Source organism: Narcine bancroftii, chromosome 14 (assembly GCF_036971445.1).
Source record: "Narcine bancroftii isolate sNarBan1 chromosome 14, sNarBan1.hap1, whole genome shotgun sequence".
Classification (NCBI taxonomy): Eukaryota; Metazoa; Chordata; class Chondrichthyes; order Torpediniformes; family Narcinidae; genus Narcine; species Narcine bancroftii.
Genome location: NC_091482.1, coordinates 11,696,459 through 11,722,624, shown reverse-complemented (window position 1 = coordinate 11,722,624; position 26,166 = coordinate 11,696,459). Strand labels below are relative to the sequence as shown.

The 26,166-nt window shown below is 41.7% G+C and overlaps 1 protein-coding gene across 7 annotated transcripts in view; it reads right to left on the bottom strand.

Annotated features, from left to right (window-relative positions):
• The window catches only part of nek8 (NIMA-related kinase 8), an 89,822-nt gene that overhangs the window by 45,997 nt on the left and 17,659 nt on the right, over window positions 1-26,166 (bottom strand). For 3 of the 7 annotated variants that reach the window (XM_069911203.1, XM_069911204.1, XM_069911206.1), the window contains exons 2-4: window positions 4,544-4,749; window positions 2,619-2,848; window positions 941-1,072 (exon numbers count right to left, since the gene is read on the bottom strand). In XM_069911203.1, the coding sequence (XP_069767304.1) occupies window positions 941-1,072; window positions 2,619-2,848; window positions 4,544-4,749 (568 nt within the window). Of the gene's footprint in view, window positions 1-940; window positions 1,073-2,618; window positions 2,849-4,543; window positions 4,750-12,814; window positions 12,962-26,166 lie in introns of those variants that run through there. The other 4 variants (XM_069911205.1, XM_069911207.1, XM_069911208.1 and 1 more) reach the window with 4 other exon arrangements.

Here is a 26,166-nt window from a genome sequence, read left to right as displayed (position 1 = left end):
CAGTGGCCAGGATCACACAAGACCAAATTTCAATTGTCAATCTAGATTTCCCTTTGTCATGCCTTGTCAATACAGTGTTACTGTGAATTTAGTTACTTACGGTTTAGAAAAATGAATACATTTATATACAGCATCGTATAATGACTTGATTTATTTTGCTGAATCGTTTGGGAAAATGACTAGAATTACAGTTAAATACTAATAACCAAATAGTAATTCAAACTTGGTAAACAACAGAATCTTGATTTAATATTATCTTTACACTAAATTATACACCTTTTCTTTTGCAAAATCAGAAATGTATGATTAAGATGGGCATTTAATTCCTCCTTTGACTGACACAAAAAATTGAATGTCTATAATAATCTCTTTTCAAATAAAGTGGGCTTTGTGGTTCTGTTATGCCAGATTCAACTCAAAATTGGTTGCTTTATCTAACCTTTTAACAAAGATTTAATTCTGCAGAGACCCTTTACATTTAGACAACAGCAAAACCGGTGATAAGGAGGCCATCACATTAAAATATTTATTCCACTCGATGCACTGATCTTGAAGATTGTGCACTAAATTAAGACATTTTAGTCCATAATTAGGTTAGGAATTGTGTGCTAAAGATAACTCATCATTCTTTATCTTCAGCATCCCCCACCAGCGCGATAATGAACACAATCTGTTCTCATTCCAAATATGGAACACTTAATCCATTAACATATAGTTTAGCAGTAGGATTGTTTTTTTTCTCTCTTTTCTTTTTTATTATTTTTGACAAAAAAATATTCACTGCGAGGGTGACCGGAGGGCGACGTCCCTGTTCCCGCGCTTGCCCCTGGCCAATGGGGTGTGCGCACTGACAGCGGGAAGAGGAAGAAAGGCAATGCCGCAGTGGGATTGTTCAGTGCAAATGCAGGTCCATAATTTTATTGTTTATTAATTTTCTTACAGCAGCTTCAAAAGCTCTTTTCAGACTGGCCAGCTCATATAAAACACAACCCAGTGCCCAGATATCACTCTTCTGATTGTATGGCTTTCCTTCACACAGCTCTGGAGAGATGTAGCAGGGTGTCCCGACCACCTAAAAAATGAAAGAACCCCAGTTCAGTTAACACAAGATTTCTGAATTTTACTTGATCTAGAGACACCACAATGGATAAAAACAATAGGCTTAGTTACAAAGATGAAACAATGCGGGTTGATAATAATTCACACAGGATCTGTGGAATGGATCATTTAACTGTACTGATGGTGTAGTACCATATTTTAGAGTGAGCCAATTTAATATTACTAATTTTGTGGAATAATTTTACTCAAAACATGTGAAGATGTTTATGCAAACATGCAAATTAGGATAAACTGAAAAGCTGTTTTATAATCTTTTCATTCAGTTTCCAAGAACTGGCTGCCAACCCACATGATCTTAAATTTGTTATTGTGGCAAAGTGCAGTCACACAGCAAGATAATTAATACTCAGTCTACAGAATTGCCACTGCACAACAGGGAACAAAATTTAACTGCGCCAATACTGAGAGAAAATAAATTCAACATCAAACTCCTGAAATAAAGAGATAGGAAAGCTAAAAATAGAGCATTTTTCTCAATAATCAGTTTTTCTTGTACTTTAAAAAAAACCGAGAGGTTTTAAAAGATCCCTGACTCAGTAGCTACTGCTTCTCTATTATCAATGGGAACAGTGAATGAAACTTGTCGAGCATGACAAACAACAATTATTTTACTTTGATTTTCCAAAATGCTGCTTGAATTAAAATAAAATGGCTTCACTTTAGTAAGAAGTTATGCATTTAGACATTTACAAGATTTTTACCCCAAATTGGAGGACTTGGAGATTATTGGTGAATGATGGAACAAAAACGTTAAGGATGTTAAATTGAAGAGGTTTAATGTTTAAGCTTGTTCAATAAGACACTAGCAGAAAAAAAGATCTCTATAGCTCCAAAAGAAGTATTGGAACTCAGCAGCTCCCTAACAAATTCCAACAAAAACCACCTCAGAGGTGTGCAAACCAAACAGGGATTTTACGGAAGTATGGTGGCTTAAACAAAAATCGTCACTCAGAGAATGACTAGAACGTAGAATTCTCAGTGCTCAACAATCAGAAAGCTACTTGAAAATGAACATATTTAAAAACATGCAATAAGCAATTTAATCCGGATCTCTATAATTGTTTCATCTCAAGATTTGCTAGTAAATGAGTGTTTCCTCCCACTAACTAATTTATACTCATCTTGACTTGTGTTCTTCCTATTATCCATCAGCTCAATTTAAATCTTCATTTTTAATTACAGATATTTTCAATGCTTATTTTCTCCTTTGCCCCAAAACATCTTTTAGCTTTGTGTATCATTGAGTATCCTCTGTGCTTTTAGGACTCTTGTCTCTGATCCAAAACTGAGGGTAACCCTGTGTTCACTGCCTAAACTACTCTTCTTTTTAATCAATACGCCTCTTTTAGATTCATCCTTTGATCACCTCCCTTCTCGCACCTCACCACTAAATTTGCACCTTCTTTCCTTTTCTCCTCCAAGTCTTATGTTAAAGGAACTTAACAAGTGCAAGTTGCTATTGACAATGAGACCCAAAGTTTCCAGAAAAGTGATCTTACAGTGTAGGCTTTACTTTTGCTGCTCAAGATCTTTGAGATACCGAAATCGCCAACCTTCACTATCATTTGGTATTTATCAAGCAGGATATTTTGTGTTTTCAGATCTCGGTGCAGGATAAGTTTATTGTGAACGTGATGAAGGGCCAAAAGGATCTGTGCAAAGAAGTGCATAATGGTCTCTTCATCTAACAAAGAGTTACGCTTCTGGATATATTCAGCCAAAGTACCTCCTGAAATCAAAAGATGAAAGTGAAAGATTAGAACTTTAACAGCACTAGATATTCCGAATTACTTCAGGACCCAACATCATTGTGAAATGTTCTAAGTCCCAGGATAGTTGGGCTGCAAAAATATTCACGAATCAAAATTCACACTGGCTTTAAGCTTGAAGATTAAAACTTAAAAGGAGTGAAATTTCTTTTTCCCAAGCATTTCAAACGGTTTTCCATTGTTATTTAATTTCCTTGCCCTACATTAGGTCAAAACAAAATATTTAATTACAAGTTTTGGCTGTAATTTAATAGTACATTAAATAAGATGAGCACCCTCCATAACTAGGAGCTGGTCACCTAGAAACAATAACTGCTATTTTAAAACCACATTTTTCTTCCTTTCCAAAATCAATCCTTAAAATCAATAAGAAATCTGAACTTTAAAAGATCTCGTGGGTTTTTTTTTTGCATAGTTGGCCTGTTTAGACTTTAGTAGCGTATCACAGAATCCAAGTACAGGAATGCCGGTGAATTCAATATTTAATGTGATGCGAAAAACCTCCAAACCCCCCCAACAATTTTGAAAAAGCCTCTCTGTTGCAAAGGAGTACTCTGATAGCTTTCATAGGAAGCCAGCCAATGCAGGCAAAGTCTCAGAATCAATAGTATGGCCCAATTATTGCTGAAAGAGCATGTTGCACAGGCAGGCTGATATTTGCTTGTGATGTCTTTTGTAGCTGAATACCTTACCAAATGTCCATATACTGTCAAGGTGTTAAAAAGAAGGCTGTGGAGTCGCCAGCTTCAGGGAAGATAAGTAGAGTGGATAATTGATAGAGATTTAGACATCGAGGCCATTTCAGCCCATGAGCCCAATTAACCCAGTATGTTTCAAACAGTGGGAGGAAACCTGACCCCCAGCATAAAATCCACGCAGATATGGGGAGACCGTACAAACTCCTTATACCGTGCTCTATGTCAAAATTTTAAAAAAACATTTAAATTAGTTCAATAGATCCCTATCTATCCACAGACAAGGTTTGTAACACTTGCTTTCGTGCAAGTAAGGAGGACATAACCTTAAAACTAGACTTGCATTATACATCAGAGGTTTTCACTCACCTACCACTTTAAGTAATCCCTATGCCATAAATGTTCTGTGATTAGTAAGGGATTATTTAAGGTAGTATGTGAGTGGGGAAAAATGGTTGAGAATCCAATTGTTACAGAAATATTTTGCTTGAGAAAAATGGTCATTTGGAGTTATGAAACCGTGCACATAACGAGTCAATGAGGGACGCTTAAAACAGTGGTTTTCAAACTTTTTTCTTTCCACCCACACACCACCTTAAGCAATCCCTTACTAATCACAGACCATCTATGGCACAGGAATTACTTAGGGTGGTATGTGAGTAGAAAGAAAAAGTTTGAGAACGACTTCATCAAATGATATCGACACAAAGAGAGGAGTAGAATTTTCCAGCAAGGATAATAATATGGAAGTTGGCTATGGATCAGTTATGAAATGAGTAACAGAACAGGCACAAGGGGCTAACTGGCTTGCTCCTATTTCATTAGCTTACTACTACTTGTATGCAATTCTAGTCTGTGATTGTCAACAGCATATTTAAAAACAATAGGATCTCACGGGCTAAGAGATAGTAATTTTTTTTTGTAAATACCATTAAATATTTACTTCATCCTTCTCCGTACCTGGTGCATACTCCATGGCTATCATTAGAGCCTTATCCTCCAGGAAGTTTTCATAGTACTCAATTATATTTGGGTGATTGAGGAGTTTAAGAACTTGGCACTCATTCTGAGCAGCCAATCTCTCATCTTTAGTCATCTGCTCCACAGGAATCTGTTTGAGGATCACTAGCTTTTGATCAGCTTTCTGCAGACACAGATGGACAATACTGTGGTGGGAGGGGGGGAAATAAATGGACAAAGTGTAAAAGATACATGCAGAACACCTTTATGCCTCCCATATGCAGTCACCAATAGGAAATAATATTGAAGCATGGGACCAGGTAGTGAATGAGAAAGTAGAAAGAGACCGAGCCATAGAAGGAGAAAATATTGATCACAGAGACTCAGACAAATATCTTTCTAATCTGAGTCCACATATATGGACAACGGGGCCCTATGATGTGGGAGTAATAAAAGGAGAGGTATTTCTAGAATTGGCCAACCCCGGGCAGAAACCAATATGGAGAAAACAATACCGCTTGTCGCCCAGTCAGGAGGAGGGTATTAAAGGAACGATAGAAGGGTTAATGGAGTCAGGGGTTTTAAGGGCGGCACCTGACAGTATGTGGAACACGCCCATCATGCCTGTTCCCAAACAGGGTAGAAAAGACTGGAGGATGGTACACGACCTCCGGGAGATTAACTTGGCTACCAAGACTATCGGGAGACCAGTCCCAGACCCATATGTAGCACTTAGGGCTCTGAGTCCGGAGCACGAATACTATACTGTCATTGATCTGGCAAACGCATTCTTCTGCTTGAATTTAGCTGAGGAATGGCAAGACTGGTTAACTTTCACTTACCAAGCACATCGGTACACATACACTAGATTACCTCAGGGTTATAAGGACAGTCCAGGACTGTTCAATCAGGCCCTTAGCGAAATCCTAATGAAATTAAAGCTCCCGGAAGATGTTACACTGATTCAGTATGTAGACGACCTACTATTAGCAGGGAAAACGCCACATGGGTGCCTGACAGGGCAGCCAAACAGGTTACTGGTTATCATGAACATATACAGGGGATGATTTTGAGGTCCCATAACAAAAAAAATGAATCTGAAACTAAGGAGACTTGTAGCAGATTGAATGACTACACAGATGAGTTTTGTGGAGGAAGAGTGCTGTACAACTGGCTCCCCGCTAACTGGGATGGTCGGTGTGCTCTAGTAACCCTTAATGCGCCAGTGCTGATTGTCAAAAGGCAGGAGGGAGACGAGGATTCCCTAGAATTGCGCCACACAGAGAGTTGGCTGTGGAGAAAAAGGAGGAGTGTTGGACTCTTGGGGCCGGGAGGAAGGAACCCTGATGGGGTATGGATTGATGCCATTGGCCAAGCCCGGAATATTCCGGACGAATTTAAATTAGCCGATGAGATTGCAGCTGGGTTTGAAAGTTTTCCTGTTTTTAGTGCAATTTTTCCCATCACTGTAAATAAAAATGTTAATAGGATCAACCTTATTCACTATAATGTCCAGCGCCTTGCAAATTTGACCAGGGACGTTGTTGAGGCAATACATCAACAACTGTCAGAAACTTCCCTTATGACACTTCAGAATAGGATAGCGATTGATATGGTCCTGGCAGAGAAAGGTGGAGTGTGTGCTATGTTTGGAGATCTATGCTGCACTTCTATCTCTAATAACACAGGGCCAGATGGATCACTCACTAAGGGGTTAACGAAACTTAGGGCATTGGCGAAAGAATTAAAAGCCCAGTCTGGAGTCTCCAATCCTGTTTTATCCTGGTTACAGGGAGTGTTTGGGAGATGGAGCACATTGTTAGGACAACTTTTGCTGGGTTTGTTCATTTCTGTATCAATTTTTATCACTTGTGGCTGTTGTTGTATTCCATGCATTCGAACGCTGGTCACGAGGACCATAGAGAGAGCCTTTGCTGACCGTGATGAACTGCCTCCGAAATATCAAGCTGTGCAGGCTGTGGAGCAAGACTATCTCACATTACAGGAGACGGAGAAAGTTGCTGAGATCGATCTGGAGTCTGAAGGGGAATGTGATGGAAAGGAGGGATTGTGAATTAGATTGTTACACATATAATTTTAACCTTGCTTGTAACCTAAATATTATAACCTTGATTGTAGAACAAATATTATAACATTGATTGTAACACAAACATTATTAATCAGATTGTAGAACAAGTATTATGAATTAGATTGTAGACCATATGTTAACTTGGGAATTTACTAATGTACGGGGGGTTAGCTAGTTTTTTGCTTGGGGGCAAATGGGATGAAACTTGTAAACGGGCAATGGGATCGGGGTGACGGATGGGGGGTGTACGCAAAGGAGGGTTGGGGGAGCCCTCGCCCACCAGCCGAACTGCCCTGTGAACAGAACCCGTATAGAGCTTGGCAATAATAGGCGAACTAATGTAACGCGGTGGTAGCATAGTCAGGGCAAGATTGTCCTCTAAAGAGGACAAAGGAGGGATTGTAAGGTAAAACATCATGAGATGGGAATGTGTAGGGAGTTACCCTGTACAGGGCAGTAACAAGAAGGGGAGGTGTCCTTGTACTCCTGTTAGGTAAAACATCATGAGATGGGAATGTACAGGGCTGTAACAAGATGTGAATGCATCCTTGTACTTACAAGATAAGAGAGACATTGATGGATTGAGAGGCAGGAAGCTAGCAGGGAAAGGATAGCAACAGTTTTAGTCATTGGACAAGTAATGATATGATGATGTTCTAAGCACATATCCAAGGGTATAAAAAATCACCATTTTGCTGATAACGGCAGAATGCATTTTCCGACTAACATGTTTAGTCGCAAGTGTTACAATCCGGTAATAAAGAACAAAGAACCCTGATTTCGACTCAGCCTGGTGTTTGTCTCACTCATTCATGAACAAAGCAGACCTAACAGGTGGCAAGCCTTTCATCTTCATGAGGTGGTTTGGATAGCCGTTTTGGCATCCATTCTCCCTCAAACAGCTTATTGTGGGCACTGAAAATCAATCTAAAAGTAATTGTCGGACTTCTTTTCATGAATGGAAATAGCTTCCATTTGCTTTAGTGAAAGCAGTGTTTGGCTTGGCAGCCAGTAAGTCTCCAATCAATGACCTCTCACATTTAATGGCACCAGAATCCATCTAAAGTTAATAAAAATTAGGATATTTCCTGCCACTTTATTGTTGCTATGCTTTGTGTTTCCAGTATTACCAATATAATGATAAAATAGCACCATTAGATTATCTGCTACTCAATTGATGATGGGATACAGCATTACCAGCAAAGTTCAGTGTTGAAATGATTTCCACACTCAGAGGTGAGTGAACCACTATCGTGTCATAGATCATGTCAATGCATTGCCAAAATTACAAGAAAATATATATTTTTTAAAAACCCCACCTGGGAAAGGCAACAAAAACCTTTTGGCATCTCGTTTATCAATCCATTTTGCAAAAAGTATAGTGATAACAGAAAGTGATCAGGAATAATGTGGAAATGTTAAGCACAGCCACCCTCTCACTCTGGAGCTGAAGGTTGATTGAGGTAAACTTGACTGAAATTCTAAAGTTCTTCAAGAAGGACATTTGATTAAAAGTAACTTTGGCACAGCTGCAGGACTCCTGTCATTAAGATAGAAATTTAGGAGTTTAAATGTCTCTGTAGACCCAAGCTCATAATTTAGGTTGGCACGTCAGTAAGGTACTGTAGGAATTGTGTCCTTTTAAAAGGCATCAAATTTCAGAAATATTAATAAAAGCTCTCGTTTGCTCAGGTGAATGATGCCATGGCACCCAGAACTGGTTTCTCTTGTAGCAGTTGCCCCTGGCCACTCGCCCCCATTGTCTTAGCCAACAACTAGAAACCATGCAGCCTCAAGAAATACAGTAAATTCCGAGGACCAGAAAACACTACAGGGCCTTCAGCCGTCGATGTTGTGCCAACCTATACATTCCCAACACCTTAGGAGTTCTGCTACGGAATCACTACTGCAGCACAAAATGTAGAGTAATGATAGATATAAAAAAGAGATAACAAGGTCCAACTCTAATTCCCTGCACAGAAGAAAATGTCTTTTTTAAGTTTCTTGGTGTGTGCTTTCACTCTCTTGAGTCTTCTCCTTAATAGAAAGGAGAAGAGAGTGTGTCCAGGTGTGATGGGTCCTTCAGCGCGTTGGCTACCTTTCCTGGATGAGCGATGTAGATGAAGTCCTTGGAGGAGAGAATTTTTTGTTATGGTATTGAGCTGCATTCACTCCTTTCCATTGCAGCGTCCGATCTTGAGCAGAAATGATGCATCCAGCAAGTATACTTTCAATAGTGCACATGAGGAAGGTGTTGAGGGATTGGGGGGGGGGGGGGGGGATGGGAGGGGCATGCCAAACTTTCCTCATCTTCAAAGAAAGTAGAGGCCTTTTCGCATTTTCTTTTTTTTTAATTTTTTTTATCTTTCACACTATGAACCATACTGACCAAAATACACACAAACATTTCCCTCTTGAATAGCCTTTTCACATTTTCTTGATCATTAATGTGCTTGTCCCAGCTCAAGTCATTGGAGATATTAATTCCAAAGAACTTGATCTCAATAATCATCTCCTTTGCCTTATTGATAATGAAAGAGAGAGGTTGGTATCTTGCTACTAGACCTTTAATCTCTCCCTTATAACCTTACTTCATCCACCCAGTGTGACTGCCATCAGCCCTGTTCAGCCTTGAAGTAGCCTGTTAAAGGAGCTGACTGTGGTTTGTTTTACAATATGCTAATAAAATTTAATCCTTTTCTGGGTAATTTGTGACAGTGTCACTCCACTGGTTCTGTGGGATGGTTGGTTGTTCATCTCCCTTACTTCACACCCAGTCCACTATTGTGGCCTCATTGGCAAATTTGAAGATGGAATTGGAATGTTTTGAATAGTTGGGAAATAGTTATGGGGAATAGGCAGGTAAGTGGAGCTGACGCCATGGCCAGTGAGCCCATGGCAGAGCAGATTTGACAGATCAGATTGCCTCCTCTTAGGCATTTTTATGGAATTTAATTTTTTTTTAATGTAATTTTTGGACATACAGCACGGTAACAGGCCCTTTCAGAGCCCGTGCCGCCCAATCAACCTACAACCCCCAGTATGTTTTGAAGGATTGGAGGATACTGGAGTCCCCAAAGAAAACCCACATACAAACTCCATGCAGACAGCGCGGGATTCAAATCCCAGACCAAATCGCTAGCACTGTAACAGCATTACGTTAACCGTAATATCCCAATAACTGGTCCAGGTTTTGCGAGGACCTCTCGACTCCAGACCTCATCACAATCTTGGTTCAAACATGGAATAAGAGTTCAATTCCAAACCTTGTGAGGCTGTGTACATTGACATCAAGACAACATTTGAGACCTGGCAAAACTAATGAGAAAGTTACATCATGGGTGTTGAGGATGGATAAGTTCCAAGGCATCACTGTAGAGACCCTCAGAGCAATATTCCAAGCCCATCCTCCTTCAGCAGCAGAATCAAGTGACTAATTCAGAGATGAGGGTACCCAGTGGGGAGTGTGCAATGTTCAATTCCATTCAAAACTCTTTAGCACATGTCTGCATGCCCATGACCTAAAGAAGATCCAAGCAAGGGCTGATAAGTAGCTAGTAACGTTCACACCACTGAAGTGCCAGACATTCAATTACATTTACATCGTTGAATCGTGTTCCCTCCACTGCCTCACCATCAGCTTCAATGGGATCACCAGTGACAAGAACAGAATTGAGTCAACCTTTTTACACATTGTGGGATCAGAAGTAGAGAGGGTGAGCACATTTAAATTCTTGGGAGTCATAATCTCGGCAGTCCTTCCCTGGACTCAACGTACTAATGTCATCGTGAAGAAAGAACAGCAGTGCCTCTACTTCCTCAGGAGTTTGCAGAGGTTCGTTATGACATCACAAACCTTGGCAAACCTCTACAGATGTGTGGTGGAAAGTATGCTGACCGGCTGCATCACAGGCTGATATGGAACACCGATAACCCTGAGCAGAAAGCCCTGCAAAAGGTAGTGGATGTAGCTCAGTACCTCCTTGGCAAAACTCTCACTACCACGAGAAAATCGATATGGATTGGATATATGGACTGCCATTGGAGTGCAGCAGCAATAATCAAGATCCCCACTGAATATTACTGAATGTTTACCTTTCTGTACTGCATGGTTTGTTTAAATTTCTCTCTTTGTCTACCTTTCTCTCTTTTGCGCATATCCTTTTTGAGAGTACAGTTTACACTCCTGATAAGTAGAAATTCTGCCTGGTCCACAGGAAAAAGGATCCAACGGTTGTATGTATGTACTCTGACAATAAATTTGAACTTGGAACATCAGAGGCTTATTATCCTGTGCTGAGACCCCTCAGCCATTCTGTCTGAAACAAGACAAAAATCAGGAGAATGATTTCTCCATTTGACTAACTGCCACTCCATCCAGGATACAACAGTTCACTTGATTGGAACCTCATACAGAGCACAAAACATTTACCTCCCACAAAATCACATCTTAACAAAATGAACTGCTGAGACTACTCTGGAACACCTCCTAAAATGTCTCTGTTATGAGCAAGACATCATAACTTTTCCAATAAAGCTCTCACCCCAAAACATGAAAACAAAATGAGGGACGACTGCATTGTAAAAGGTGGTGTCTCTCTAATGACACATTTAACCAGGACTTCTGCGTATGTCGGTTTTCAAGATGACCCCCAGAATTTCCACTTAAAATGTAGGTTTTGAGCTAAATCTTGCTATACAAGGCTCTCTCAAGTCTTACTGTTTCAAGTCCTTTACCAACCATCCCACAGAACCAGTGGAGTGACACTGTCACAAATTACCCAGAAAAGGATTAAATTTTATTAGCATATTGTAAAATAAACCACAGTCAGCTCCTTTAACAGGCTACTTCAAGCCTAAACAGGGCTGATGGCAGTCACATTGGGTGGATGGAGCCCACGGGGAGCGCAGACACTCTGCTGCCAATGTTTGGATTTTATACTTGGCGTACATTATTCTTGGGGTGACATATTTAAGATTTAAATGCTGTCTTATATGCCGGCATATACAGTATGCATAAACAATTAGGTACCACGCAGTGAAAAATTGTGGAGGATGCTGATTAAAATGTTAAAGGCAAGCACGTGTGCATCAACAGGAGCAGTGAATTGCCACCGCACTCTGTCATGTGAACATCAAAAATGTGGTTTATTTATCATATTATATCAGGTATAACAAGCAGTGAACATGGTAACATTCATATAACCATATATGGCACAATTTCAGAGTGTGGAAGGTTCTCAACCTTTTTCTTTTCACTCACATACTTTCTTCCCTATGCCATCGGTGCTCTGAGATTACTAAGGGATTGTATGTGAGCAGGAAGGGAAGTCTGAGAACCACTGCTCTAAACCCAATTGTTATTGAAATATTTTTGCTTGAGAAAAAATATAATTGGCCCATTTCCTTTGGAGTTATGAAACCGTGCACATAACAAATCGATTAGGTACGACTGAAACAATCTTTTTCTTTCCACCCACATCCCACCTTAAGCAATCCCTCACGAATCACAGAGCACCGATGGCACTTAAAGTGGCGAGTGGTAAGGTTGACAACCACTGAACTGGGGGGGCGGGGGAATCAACTGGTGGCAATACAAGGGGGTTTATTCAGGAGCTGACTGACTGCACGGAAGCAACCCGTTGGTGCTCAATTTCACCCGCAAAGCGATTTGTAATGGTGGTGGGGGGGGGGGGGGGGGGAGGTGAGCAGCTGCCAACGTCTTGGCCAGTACTTACCCCCTCAGCCGGTGCTGTTAAGACAAATCAATTGGGGGGGGCCATTGCAAAGCAGGGCATGGTCGTAGGTTAATTGCACACACACACACTGTGTGTTCAAATTAAATGGTATTTCCAACACACTATTTATGGTGATGTATGGACACCTATGACCATGCCCTCCCTTTGGAATGGCCCACCCCAGATCTCACTGTCAACCCATTGCACGTCTTACATTAAACAACTGTACCCGTCCCCAAGAAGTTTGATGGGTGAAAGGCATTGAAATAACTTCCCTCTGTGTAATGCACCCATAAGTTAAGAAGACCCCTGCAGCCGACATTCATAGCATCCGCGGGGAGGCCCCGACGTTTGGGAGGAACTCTGCCCGTCCGCCACGGCTCCGGAGGGTAAAGACGCGACGGGGTCTCGGGGAAGCAAGGCAAAGAATCCCTGAACCCTCACCCGAACGCTCCCCGCCCCACCACCTTCATCTTCTGGTACTTCTCCATCGCCGGCTCCAAGGAGCTCCCACAACTTCCGGTAAGGGCGCCGACGAGGTTCAGGCGCAAGGAGCTCCCAGAACTTCCGGTAAGGGCGCCGACGAGGTTCAGGCGCAAGGAGCTCCCAGAACTTCCGGCAAGGGCGCCGACGAGGTTCAGGCGCAAGGAGCTCCCAGAACTTCCGGTAAGGGCGCCGACGAGGTTCAGGCGCCGCCGCCGCCGGCTCGTTTCGCGTTGCTGTGGCGGACGTCGTAATTTCCTCCACCCGTGCAGACGCGAGTCCATGCAGAGCTTGTTCATATAGAATTTTCAGCAAAATAAAACAATTGCTGGAGGAAATCAGAATTCATTGTCATGGAAATGTCACAAATTTGTTGTTTTGTGTCTCTTATAAATGCAAAAATAAGGGAAAGTGTCTATGGTTCGTTTGTTACCAGCCCAGAGGACCCCAAAACCCAGTACCAATAAATATTCACCAAGACAAAGGGTTGCTTTTAAACATGAAAACGGTATCAAACTCTAATTGAACACTGTTGACTTAACTAACCTAACTCAACCCCCTTCTAATTCTAAGCGGACGTGTACGTAATGTGCGTGTAAGTTCAGAAAACCTCTTTGATTTACAGTCCAATCTCGCTTCTCATTCCTCCATGTTCACTGGCTGCAGACAATTCTTACACTGTGCTTGAAAGGTAAACGGTCACCGTTCAGGAAGGTTCTTATTGGTTTTCAGGGAGAGATTTGCTGTACGCTGGACTCCCACAACTAATTCCTTTTTATCAGCCACTTCAGTGTCTTGCCCCCTCAGGATTTTCCAGATGGTAACCTCTTTCTTTCAGGTCACCAGAGTACCTTTTTGTTTCTCTCATTTCAAGTGAAAAATTAAACAGCCACTCCTCTCCTCTTGCATGAACCATAAGGGCTTTGACCAGGCTGAACTAAGCACTCACAACCCATCTTCTAAATGGGGTTTTCCACAAGCTTACCAACTTGGAACTGATAAGAACAGAAAATAAAATAAAAGGGATAAAAATAAAGGGGAAGGAGTATAAAATCAGTTTATTTGCAGATGACATCATAGTATACTTAACAGAGCCAGAAATATCAATAAAAGAACTACATAAGAAATTGAAGGGATATGGAGAAATATCAGGGTACAAGATCAACACAAATAAATGTGAAGCGATGCCAATGAGTAATGCGGATTATAAAGAATTTAAAAAAGAATCACCATTTAAATGGCAAGCACAAGCTAATACCTAGGTATTAGATTAGATAATAATTTAAGCCACCTGTACAAACTAAATTATCAGCCATTAATGAAGAAATTACAGGAAGACTTAGAACATTGGAAAGAATTACCACTAACATTGATAGGGAGGGTTAATTGCATTAAAATGAATGTCTTCCCAAGGATACAAAACTTATTTCAATCATTACCAATTCCCTTAACAGAGAAATTCTTCAATGCAAGATTACGCATGATACAGTATAATTGGTTACACAGGTTATATATCACGCCCCAAAAGTTAAATAAATGGGATCCAACATTATCAGATAGATGTTTTCGCTGTAAGAAGAAAATGGGAACAACAGTACATGCAATTTGGGCATGTGAGAAAGTGGAAAAGTTTTGGGAAGATCTAAATCAGGTATTAAATAAAATCACAAAAAGCAACATACCAAAAAATCCAGAGATCTTTCTTCTAAGTAATATAAGAAGTAAAGAATTAGCCTCAAACTGGACGAAGCGCAAAAAAGGTTTATTATGATAGCCTTAGCGATAGCAAAAAAATGTATAATGTCAACTTGGAAATCAGAAGAGAGCCTGAGAGTACAGCAATGGTACATGGAAATGAATAAATGTATTCCATTGGAAAAAATAACATATCATTTAAAAAATAAAGTCACATTATTTGTAGGTCACATACAAACGCTTTAAAACAGAGCTTATTTGAAATACTGGAGCTCTGCTAATGCTAGACATGTCAGCCCCACAGCTTTTGCAAGAGCTTTGGAGAGTGCTTTGGAGACTTCACTAGTGGATTGTTGTTTACAAAAGGCAAGAGATGAAAGAACTTGTCAGAGCCGCCTTCTGTCTGGAGCTGTTCTAAGAGGGCCATGTGGTTTTGCAAGCAGAGAAGGTCAAACAGGCTTTCTCTCACAGAGAGAGAGAGAGAGAGAGAGAGAGAGAGAGAGAGAGAGAGAGAGAGAGAGAGAGAGAGAGAGAGACACACACACACAGTGTTACGGCCAGCAACAGCAGCTGGGACTGGAACAGGACAAGCTGGCCAGCTTGTGGAAAACCCCATTTGGAAGACAGGTTTGTAAGTGCTTTGTCCAGCCTGGTCAAAGCCCTTGTGGTTCATGCAAGAGGAGAGGACTGGCTGTCTAAAATTTCACTTGGAATAAGTGAAACAGAAAGATACTCTGTGATGACCTGAAAGAAAGAGGTTATCATCTGGAGAACCCTGAAGGGGGCAAGTTTCGTCAGCAAGACACTGGAGTGGCGGATTAAAAAGGAATCAGTTGTGGATATCCTGGAACAACAAATCTCTCTTTAAACTGGCAAGAACCTTCCTGAGAAGCAACCATTTACCTTTCAAGCACCAAAGCCTGGTAAACTTTATAAATGTTAAATTCTGTGCACAGTATGAGAATTGCCCGCAACCAGTGAACATGGCGAGATTGGACTGTGAACCAAAGAACTTTTCTGAACTTACACACACATTGCATACACGTGCACTTAGAATTAGAAGGGGGTTAAGTAAGTCAATAGTGATAAAGTTTGATTCTATTTTCATGTTTAAAGATAATTAAAAGCAACGTTTGTTTAAGTAACTATTTGTCTTGGTGAATATCTATTGCTGCTGGGTTTTAGGGTGCTCTGAGCTCATAACAGTGTGCTTTCACGAGTGTGTCCAAATATTTGTGTGTTGAAGCTTCTTGTGAGTAGTGCCTGGCAGTTCCCTGCCTTTCAAGGTTCCTTTGATTGTCATGTAACAATACATAAAAAATCTAATGCACATGATCAACGTTTGTCTGCTGTAAGGCAAAGAGTCGCCATAAGCCTTGCCCAGTGCCCCTAACAATTAGTTTTCAAAGTGCTTCCCAGTCCTTCCAGCTGTAAATTTGTATCAGAGATCCAGTCAAAAATGAGATGAAAAAGCATGAGAGGCAGAAACTCCAACCACTAGAGGGAGTCGGAGACTAGTTTGTTGCAGCTTGTTGGATTCAAGATGGATGCCTCCACACAGTCATGAGTTCCATAGCTAATAAAGTATAGTTGTTTTAAAAGAACTCCAGGTTTCTTTGTTACAATAAAATAAACATCACAAATACCAGTATGAAGGTTTCCTGCCAGATGATAGGCAAGAGTCCTAATCTTTCCCTTCTGAATGTGATTTAAAGTATAAGGTCATTGCCGACAGTGCAGCAACTGCCTTCGCTCACTACAGACCTAAAATTCATACTGATTGGGGACTGGGTCGGTCTGGATTTTCAGATTTTCCAGATTCTTGGGCAGTACATTTATGATGCACACAGGCACGAGAAAGCCAAGAGTCGTCAAGAAACCCGGATTCTTGGGTGGTCCGGATTTTTCGACTTTTACTATACTCCAAATGCTATTCCAATTTTTATGCTGATGTCTTGCGCGGGATTTTAAACCCACAAAATTCTGGGTTAGAAGTGTGCGAAGCCACACTGCAGCCCAACAGTACAAGAGATCCTGCATCATGAGGGAGTAGCAACAGCTTAAGAAATCAATAAGCTGAACACTTTCAGATGCTTGCAGCCTTTTTCCAACCATTGATTTTATTGTTAAAAATAATGTATTTTTGCCATTTGTAGCTTTATAATTCACATTGCAACACCAACTTAATATGAAGCCATTGATCTGGGGTGGTTTTATGAGTGCATTTTAAATGCAGTCATTTTGGAAACTCTTCAAACCAGGCCAGAGGTGTTGTTTTGATTTCTTATAAATGATAGTAGCACAAAGAAACTGGAGCTCTTTGCAAAATTCTGAGTGCATCATTTGATCAGAAAAAAAACATTGATTTATTATGTCATGTTTTGTGTGACATGATGCATACAGTCTTTTGGAAGGAGTATCTACCAAAATTAAATGGCATAAGTGAATTTCTGTAAGTATTCTGTGTAATGTTCCCACTCCATCCCAGTTGTCTGTCCTCCCCCTCCACTAAGTTGGCTTTGACATCACCTCCAAAGCCCACAATATCTACCATTAAGAATAAGAGCAATTTGATCTCTTTTCAAAGATAAAAAGCCAAAGCGAATGTTCGTCCTAAGAAAAAGTGAGGATAAAAATCTGCTTCTTTTTAAAGAGAGGAAGATGAGAGGTAATTCCAGAGCAGGTTCAGGAACAGCTGCTACCCCTCCTCAACAATAAATTCACTCAGACTCATTGCACAGTCAGTTTGTTCACTTTTCTTTATTTGCTTGCATGTGTAGAGTTTTGCTTTTGCACTGCCAGTAAGTGGTAATTCTGCCTCCCCCACTGGAAAAAAGAATCTCAGGCTTGTATGTGATATCGTGTATATCCTCTGACTCTGAATCTGAAGTCTGGTCGTAACCAGCCTTTGGAAAGGACAGGTCATCCGAAGAGCCTACACGTGCAGAAAATGGGACAACGAAAACCTTGCTCTTCACCATGTCAAGGTTTCCCCAAAGCTGAGAAGTGCTCGAGACTGGCACTGCCTTCTTTGAGAGAGTGCCAGGGGGTCTTCTACATCATCCATGTGAAGCCTTGTGAAAATGTCTCACCTAAACGAATGTTCACATGCATCTTAAAAGGCAAGTTACCATTCTTTTTTTTAAAATTTTTTATTTTTCACACTATAAACCATATTGACCAAGATACATACAGACATTTTTCTTCTTAAATATATAGTGTTGTTTTCTCCCCCTTTTCCCCCCTCCCTTCCCTCCCTCCCTCACCCCTTCCCCATTTATTTGAAGTTCAATCTATAAGATACATTAAACCCGTTAAACAACGTCGTCACTTAATAAAAATAAACAAGAAATTTTACTGAGTCAGTTCTTTTCATTATCTTCTCCTTCTGTCATTTTAGGTGGTGGAAGTCCATGTAGGATTTCTCTATTGTGTTTCATGTATGGCTCCCATATTTGTTCGAATATTGTGATGTTATTTCTTAAATTATAGGTTACTTTTTCTAATGGAATACATTTATTCATTTCTATATACCATTGTTGTATTCTCAAGTTATCTTCTAATTTCCAGGTTGACATAATACATTTTTTTGCTACAGCTAGGGCTATCCTAACAAATCTTTTTTGTGCTCCATCCAAATCGAGTCCAAATTCTTTGTTTCTTATATTACTTAAGAGGAAGATCTCTGGGTTTTTTGGCAAGTTACCATTCTTGAAGAAGGAGCTGTTCCTGCTACAAGGTGAGAAAAGCATCCTCTGATCAATAGCACCAAGTCCATTATGAGAACAGCATCTGACTGACTATCACATTCCACTGTGAAAATGTGGATATTCAAGAGGTCCACAATTTGGAAGCGAGTACAAGACTCTGGTCGTGCGATATTGCAGTGTTATTCCAGCATCAAGTTAAAATTATTTAATTTTCAACAACCACATCAAAGATTTAGCGCTACTGTTCCAGTCACAAATTTTACTCTTTAGCACAATGCTAAGAGTCTTGAAATAACAGGAATAATAAAAGCAATGTTTTCATTTGTGAAATCACTTGCTGGCATTCCTGATACAGGCTCCAACTGGGATGTGAAAGCAGTAACAGTCAGTGTCAGACACTGTGATGCCAATTATGGCCACACAAAGCACAGGCATGTAATGCGCAAGAATCCAGGCCTCTCCTGCTGCCTATCTTCCCATTCACTTCACGTAATGAACTGAGGCAAGACCAGAGGCAAACTTTGTCGGTACATAATTAAACCCAGTTGACATCTTGTCTCCTTAGATTTTGACAAGCATTTCCAAAGGTTAGGCAGATCAGTCTGAGATCAGACAAAATTAGCTGAATCTGTAATTTTGTAGAACCAAAGGTGAAGACTAATCCTTTCTTGGAATGTCATCTCGTTTCATAGCTCAGTTCAAACAAAACTAAACAATCAGAGTCAGTGCACATTTTCTTGTCAGTATTAAAATGTCTTTTGACTTTTAAGAGAAGTGATTGGAGTTCAAAGATCACACTTGATGCCAGATAGATACACTCATCGCCAAGGTCTGGCTCAATCGCTGGGAACTCAAATAAATTAAAGAGCGAACAACACAGATGTGACTGGATCCTTGTGAGTTTCGTAAAGTAGGCGGGGGGTCAAATATGGGTCATAATATTCGAGGGCAAAGTGATAGATCTCCGACTCCAGCCCCGAACAAGTGCTTGAAGGCTGTTTGTGTGAGTGGCTGACAATAAAAGAACGAGATTTACTTTGTCAAATAGACAGTCCCTCTCCTCAAACAGTTGAATGATTGAACCTGCAGCGGGTCACAATAAAGCATGTAAGTGCAAGAATTTTCTTATCATACATATTGTTTATTTTCTGGCTTACAACCCCAAAATAAAATTTACAGACGCATGACCCCCAAGTCACATTGTTGATGCTGGAAACCCACAGATGGGCTTCCAGTTTCTTTCGCTATTACATAGGAAAAAAATGTATGTACTTTAATGAATGTACTGTACACTTCAAAGGTTCCTTATGCAGTAGAAGTCCTCAAATCCAGACTGCTCGAGGTTTGGGTCAGTCAGGATTCTCGGGCAATACTTTTAAAATTCAAATTTAAGGAGGAACAAAGAAGAGACGAACAGGTAAATTTTGATAGCTTATTCGCTAACAAAATGCAGCATGCTTCATTTATCAAAACAAACAGTTTTAAAGAAAAATAAAGACTACAAGCATGGTTGCTTGTTGTTGCTGTGCATCTGTGGCGCTTACCCGTGCACGCCCACAGGTGGCACGCTTACCCGTGCACACTTACCCATGCATGCCCACAGGTGGCATGCTTACCCATGCATGCCCACAGGTGGCACGCTTACCCGTGCACACTTACCCATGCATGCCCACAGGTGGCATGCTTACCCGTGCACGTTTACCCGTGCATGCCCACAGGTGGCACGCTTACCCGTGCATGCTTACCCGTGCACGCCCACAGGTGGCACGCTTACCCGTGCACACTTACCCATGCATGCCCACAGGTGGCATGCTTACCCATGCACACTTATCCATGCATGCCCACAGGTGGCACGCTTACCCGTGCACGCTTACCCATGCACGCCCACAGGTGGCGCGCTTACCCGTGCACGCTTACCCGTGCACGCCCACAGGTGGCACGCTTACCCGTGCATGCCCACAGGTGGCACGCTTACCCGTGCACACTTACCCATGCACGCCCACAGGTGGCACGCTTACCCGTGCACACTTACCCGTGCATGCCCACAGGTGGCACGCTTACCCGTGCACGCTTACCCATGCATGCCCACAGGTGGCACGCTTACCCGTGCACACTTACCCGTGCACGCCCACAGGTGGCACGCTTACCCGTGCACGCTTACCCATGCATGCCCACAGGTGGCACACTTACCCGTGCACACTTACCCGTGCACGCCCACAGGTGGCACGCTTACCCGTGCACGCTTACCCATGCATGCCCACAGGTGCCAGCTAAATTTTTTTAAAGTTTGAGAGTTTTCGAGGTCCGGTTTCTCGGGCAGTCCAGATTTCTGGCATTCGGAATTTTGGACTTCTATTGTATTGCCACATAATAATACATTAAAAATGAAATATACATGCTATACATAAGGCAAACAAATGAGCATTGCATGCCTCCTTTAATTATAAGCCAATTGCAAACATGGCAGAAAGTGAATCGTTATTATTGCTGAGACACAAGAAACTTGGGCCCAAGACAAAAGCACAGGTCGAAGAAGATGTGGTGCCCCAGGAAGCAAAGACTGGACAAGTTATGATATAATTGCTGTCTACAGAAGGGACAGTGTGACTGGAATGAAGGAGACCCAGTAAGGCAGGGTAAGCTGTCCAACCAAATGGTCTGAATGGTATCTCCATTCCAGTGGGAGCAAGGCCATCAGGAGTTTGGCATTGTGTCTCCACTGAACATATGAACTGAGGCAAAAACTGCCCACTCTTCCTCTGGGAGCCTGCTTCGCCAATAAACTACTGCAAACCCCCCTGGTATCTGTAACCTATGGGGATTGGTAGATGCCAGATAAGTGAATTTTCTAGTTGTGTGCTGAATAATTGACCAACTAATGGCAAGGCGTGGCAATTTTAAACCATTTTTTTGTAACCCATTGATTTTTGTTTGACGGGTGCTTGAGACTGCCGGTTGCTTGAATTCCGGATTTCCTCTGGGTGCTTTGCTTTCCTCCCACATTCTAAAGATGTGTGAAGTTAGTTGGTTAATATGCCAAGGGGTATAATTGGGCCGGAAGGGCCTGCGACCGTGTGATCTGTAAATTAAATAGTGCAGGTCTTTTTGTGGACCCAGAGAAGTTCATGGTTAAGGGTAGGAAGGGGAGGTTCAAGGCCAATGAGAATAATTTATAGGGGGCAATCAACATATTTTCAGATGAAGGTTTAAAAAAAACCCACAGCACTGACCGAAAACACGTGAAGTCACGCTGAGAGAGAATGAACTCCACATCGTCAGCATATAAGGGAAGTGGGAGAGTTGGCAAGGGCAAACAAATGTCTGTGATGGGATGGAGCCAAAGTGTAACAGTGACACCAAAGATGGTGATGTAGGTTGAGAAGGGGGCCATCACAGCTCATTTTCTGGATGAGTTGCAAATTAAAGGAGACACATAAAGACAGAAGAAAGAAGAAAAAATAAGCAATGAAGAGTCTGTGAGATACAAGACACTGCAGATGTTGCAAAAAACGGCAATAAAAGAGAACGCAGGTCAGGCAGGATATGTCATCAAGGGACCTGCTCTCTATCAGGGCCTAATTTTCCAGCTTTGGTGGTATGAGAGATCCTCTAAATATTTAAGATTCTCTGAGAGTATCCACAGGTGGTGGTATTCATGTTTTTAAGGACCATCTGGGGGAAAGAATATGAAGGACAAAGAAGGTAAGTCAGTGCTGCAAACAGATTGATGGCCTTTCATCAGAACTGACCAGTTTGGTCATAAACTTGAAGGACTGGTTATCTGTAATTGTTGAATCCAATGTTTACAGTTAATGTTCATGGAAAATGGATACCGTTCCTCTAGCAACCGTCACCACTACCTCTTCTGTCATACATCCTCTTTGGTCTCCAACCTCTCTCAGACACGTCCAGTTCTACATTTTCAAACTTGTTCCGCTGAAAGTTCATTTACCTGAGGCATGAACCCTGTCCCTCTCAACAGCCACTGCTAACCTGCTGAGTATTTCCAGCATTTGCTGTGGCTTTTTTTGCATCATCAATGATAATGTTTTAGCAAAGGTGCTGATATTACCTGTCCACATTCTTGTGTTGCTTTCTAACAAATAGGTTACCTTTCGAACTTTCAACATGAAATTCCTTTGCAACGTATATGTTTTTAGATAGCTATTGCTTGATTTTACCGGTCTGAAGAATTTCAGCGGTCTCGGCATTGGTCGTTCATACCCGAACCGACCAAAACTCTAAATCTCCGTTTCCTTACTCGGGTTTAGACAGCATTCCGGAAGTTCATTAATTAAAGTGGCAGGACTTGCTATTCATTAGTCCATTGTTCACAGAGTGCCCGCAGTTAACTTTAGATTGCAGGCATTCTGGGAAATTTACTCAGGGTCGAAGAGATAAAATATCGGGACAGGAATGAATCTTTATTCCTGTTCGGATTTTTTTTACACTGACTTAATTCCAGGAAACTGGGAATAATTTCCTGGAACACAGTGGCTGTGTAAAAAAAAACATTATAGAAAGGTTAGTCGTATGACACAGTCCTTAAAGGGGTGACAGGATTAAAGCAACAATTATTGTCCCCAGATTGCTAATATATTTAGCACGTATATTACATCTGCATTTTACAACTTAATAATTTACATTGAAATTCAAGTTCAAATCCATCCCTAATGTGTACTCACAGTTTTACTTTTAACCCATTCAGCCCATTGTATTTAGACTTTGTCTCCCTCTAAGTTTAAACTTTTCCACAAAATACCTCCTGAGAAGAATTCTTCTGGAAACAGAGCATCAGGATATCTCTAACATTTCATACAGCCATGTAAAGAGCACATTTACAGAGCTTAAAACAGCAGGCCCATTGGGAGTTCATTCAGGTGCCTGACGGTAGTGGGGAAGAAACTGTCCTTAAGCCCTTTGGTGCATCATTTCACATCTTTGCCTTCTTCCAGACAGGAGGAGGGAGAGGAGAGTGTGTCAAGGTGTTTGATGGGACCTTTAGAACATTGGCTGCCCATCTGAGACAGCGGGAGATGTCGAGAAAGCCCACGGAGAGAAGGGAAGTCTTCTTCTACATTGCCCACACAGTCAATCACAGTGATGGGTATGGTCATGAGCATTTCAGGCCACAAGTGGCTGCTCTGCCAGCCTGCCTGGTACATGAAATGTGCAGCCTTACCTCCCCCTCACCACTGAGACCTGGCAGTTGTGATGGAGCGCGACTCGCAAATTGCCCATTAATTTGCATCGTTTTAAAGAAGAATGATCTTCAAGGAAAATCACTTCATATTGGGCCTTTTATGTAAGGTGTATTGTGCTGTGCTGTTCCATTTTCAATGATCATCACAGCATAGTACAGGCCCTTCAGCCCACGATATCATGCTGACCTATATAATCCTATTTCCCTACCTCACACCCAGAACCCTCCATTTTTCTTTCATCCATGTGACTATCTAAAAATCTTTTAAATGTCCCTTGAGACCAGCCTCCACCTCCATCCCTGGCAATTCTATGTTGAAAACCTAACTCTGACAATTCATAGGATATAGAACATTACAGCACATTGCAGGCCATTACAGAACATTACAAGCCCTTTGAACATTACAGAACATTACAGCACAGTACAGGCCCTTTCCCCATGATGTTGTACTGACCCTTGTCTTCTTCTTTGGCTTGGCTTCGCGGACGAAGATTTATGGAGGGGTAAATGTCCACGTCAGCTGCAGGCTCGTTTGTACGCCTACCAAAAAAAAAACGAAATCCTCCCTACCTCATAACTCTCCATTTTTCTTTCCTCCATGTGCCTCGTAAATTCCCCAATTGTTCCAGCTTCCACCTCAATCCCTGGCAATGTATTCCAGGACCTCACAACTCTCTGAGTGAACCTGATGACTCCCATAAACTTTCGTCCCTTCACTTTGTACAGACGTCCTCTGGTGTTTGCTACTCTCACCCTGGGGAAAACCTGCTGACTGTCTACCTTATCTATGCCTCTCAGAATCTTGTAGACCTCTATTAAGTCACCACTCACCCTTCTTCGCTCCAAAGAAAAAAGCCCCAGCTCTGCTAACCTTGCCTCATCAGACATTTTTTTAAAGCCAATCCATATTTCAGAGGGAATATTGTCCCGGTCATTTGTGCCTTGCAAGCTGAACTGACTGCAAGGAGCACCAGGCAATTTCTGCTGACGGCGAATCTTTGTCTGACTAAAAGAAATTTTGTGTAGTATTACTTTATCTGTTTCATTGCATGACAGTAAACAAAACACCTTGAATCTAGAATCTTATAGGATTCTCCTGCATCTCATTTCCCACAATAGATTGGAAGCTCCCAGAAAACATGGTCAGAGGTCCTGCTGAGACAAGGCAGATGAATGATTTATTGTTGGATGTTAACAGCACGGTAGAATTGTAACAGGAGCCCTGGCTGAGTGAATGAAAAGAAGCTGAAGCATTTCCTTTGGTCAAACGTCAGTGAGAAAGATGAATTGTACCATGATTTGCAACATGATGTTGCAGGAAAATGACCTGTGAACAGCTTCTCCAATAATAGTCGCAGGTGATAAGCAGCAAAATGGTCAGATTAGCATTTCTCCTGCCAGCACTACCTCAATGAACCTTGCTGCTCTCTTAGAATTATCACTGGTCACAGCAATGGAGATTGAAAACTTGGCGGAACAACAACCACCTCGCACTCCATGCCACCAAAAACAAGGAGCTGATTGATGACTTCAGGGAAGGAAAGCCAGAGGAATACAATCCACTGATCACTGGGGGATCAGGGGTGGAGAGGGTGAGCCAATTTAAGTTCTTGGGAGTCACTATCTCGGAAAATCTTTCCTGGACCCATTGTGAAGATATCACGCCAGCTCCTCTACTTCTTCATGAGTTTGCGGAGGTTTGTTATGACATCAGAATCCCTGGCAGATTTCTACAGATGTGTGGTGGAAAATGTGCTGACCGGCTGCATTACGGGGACACCAATGACCCTGAGTGTAAAGCCCCACAAAAAGTAGTGGACCCAGCCCAGGACATCACAAGCAAAACCCTTCCCGTTATAGAGAACATCTACAGGGAACACTGCCGTCGGAGAGCAGCAGCAATCATCAAGGATCCACACCACCCAGCACACGCTCTGTTCTCACTGCTGCCATCAGGAAAGAGTTATTGGTGCCACAAGATTCGCACCACCAGGTTCAGGAACAGCTGCTACCCCCTCCACCATCAGACTCCTCAACAACAAACTTAATCAGGGACTAATTTAAGGGCTCTTGCAATTGATTGATTTTCTTTTAAATTTCCTCTCTGTATTGCACAGTCAATTTGTTTACATTTCTTTATTTGTTTACATGTATGTTGTGTACAGGTTTTTTTTGCACTACCAATTAGTGGTAATTCTGCCTCAACCACAGGAAAAAGAAACTCAGGGTTGTATGTGATGTCATTAAATCTTTCAAATTATTTTTTTTACATTTAGACAGACAGCACAGTAACAGGTCATTATGGCCCACGCCCCTGGTACATTTTGAAGGGTGGGAGGAAACTGGAGAAAACCCACACAGATACGAGGGGAACGCACAAACTCCTTACAGACAGCGCGGGATTTGAACCCTGGTTGCAGGCGTTGCTCTAACCATTACGCCAACCGTGTATGTTTGAGATGTGAGATGGAAGGAAGAGGTGGAATACAGTTATCGAAAAAGTTCCAAATGAGTCTGATTTCACTTGCAAATCAAGTGAGCGGTTTCATTGATGCACAGTACAACAAAGTAACATCACAAAGAAACCCCAGGACCCCAGTCACAACCTCTTCTCGCAGCTACCTTCAGGCAGAAGGTTCAGAGTCTGAAGTTTGGCCCCTCTACATCAAAGAACAGCCTTTAGTTCCCCAACATCTATCAGGCTC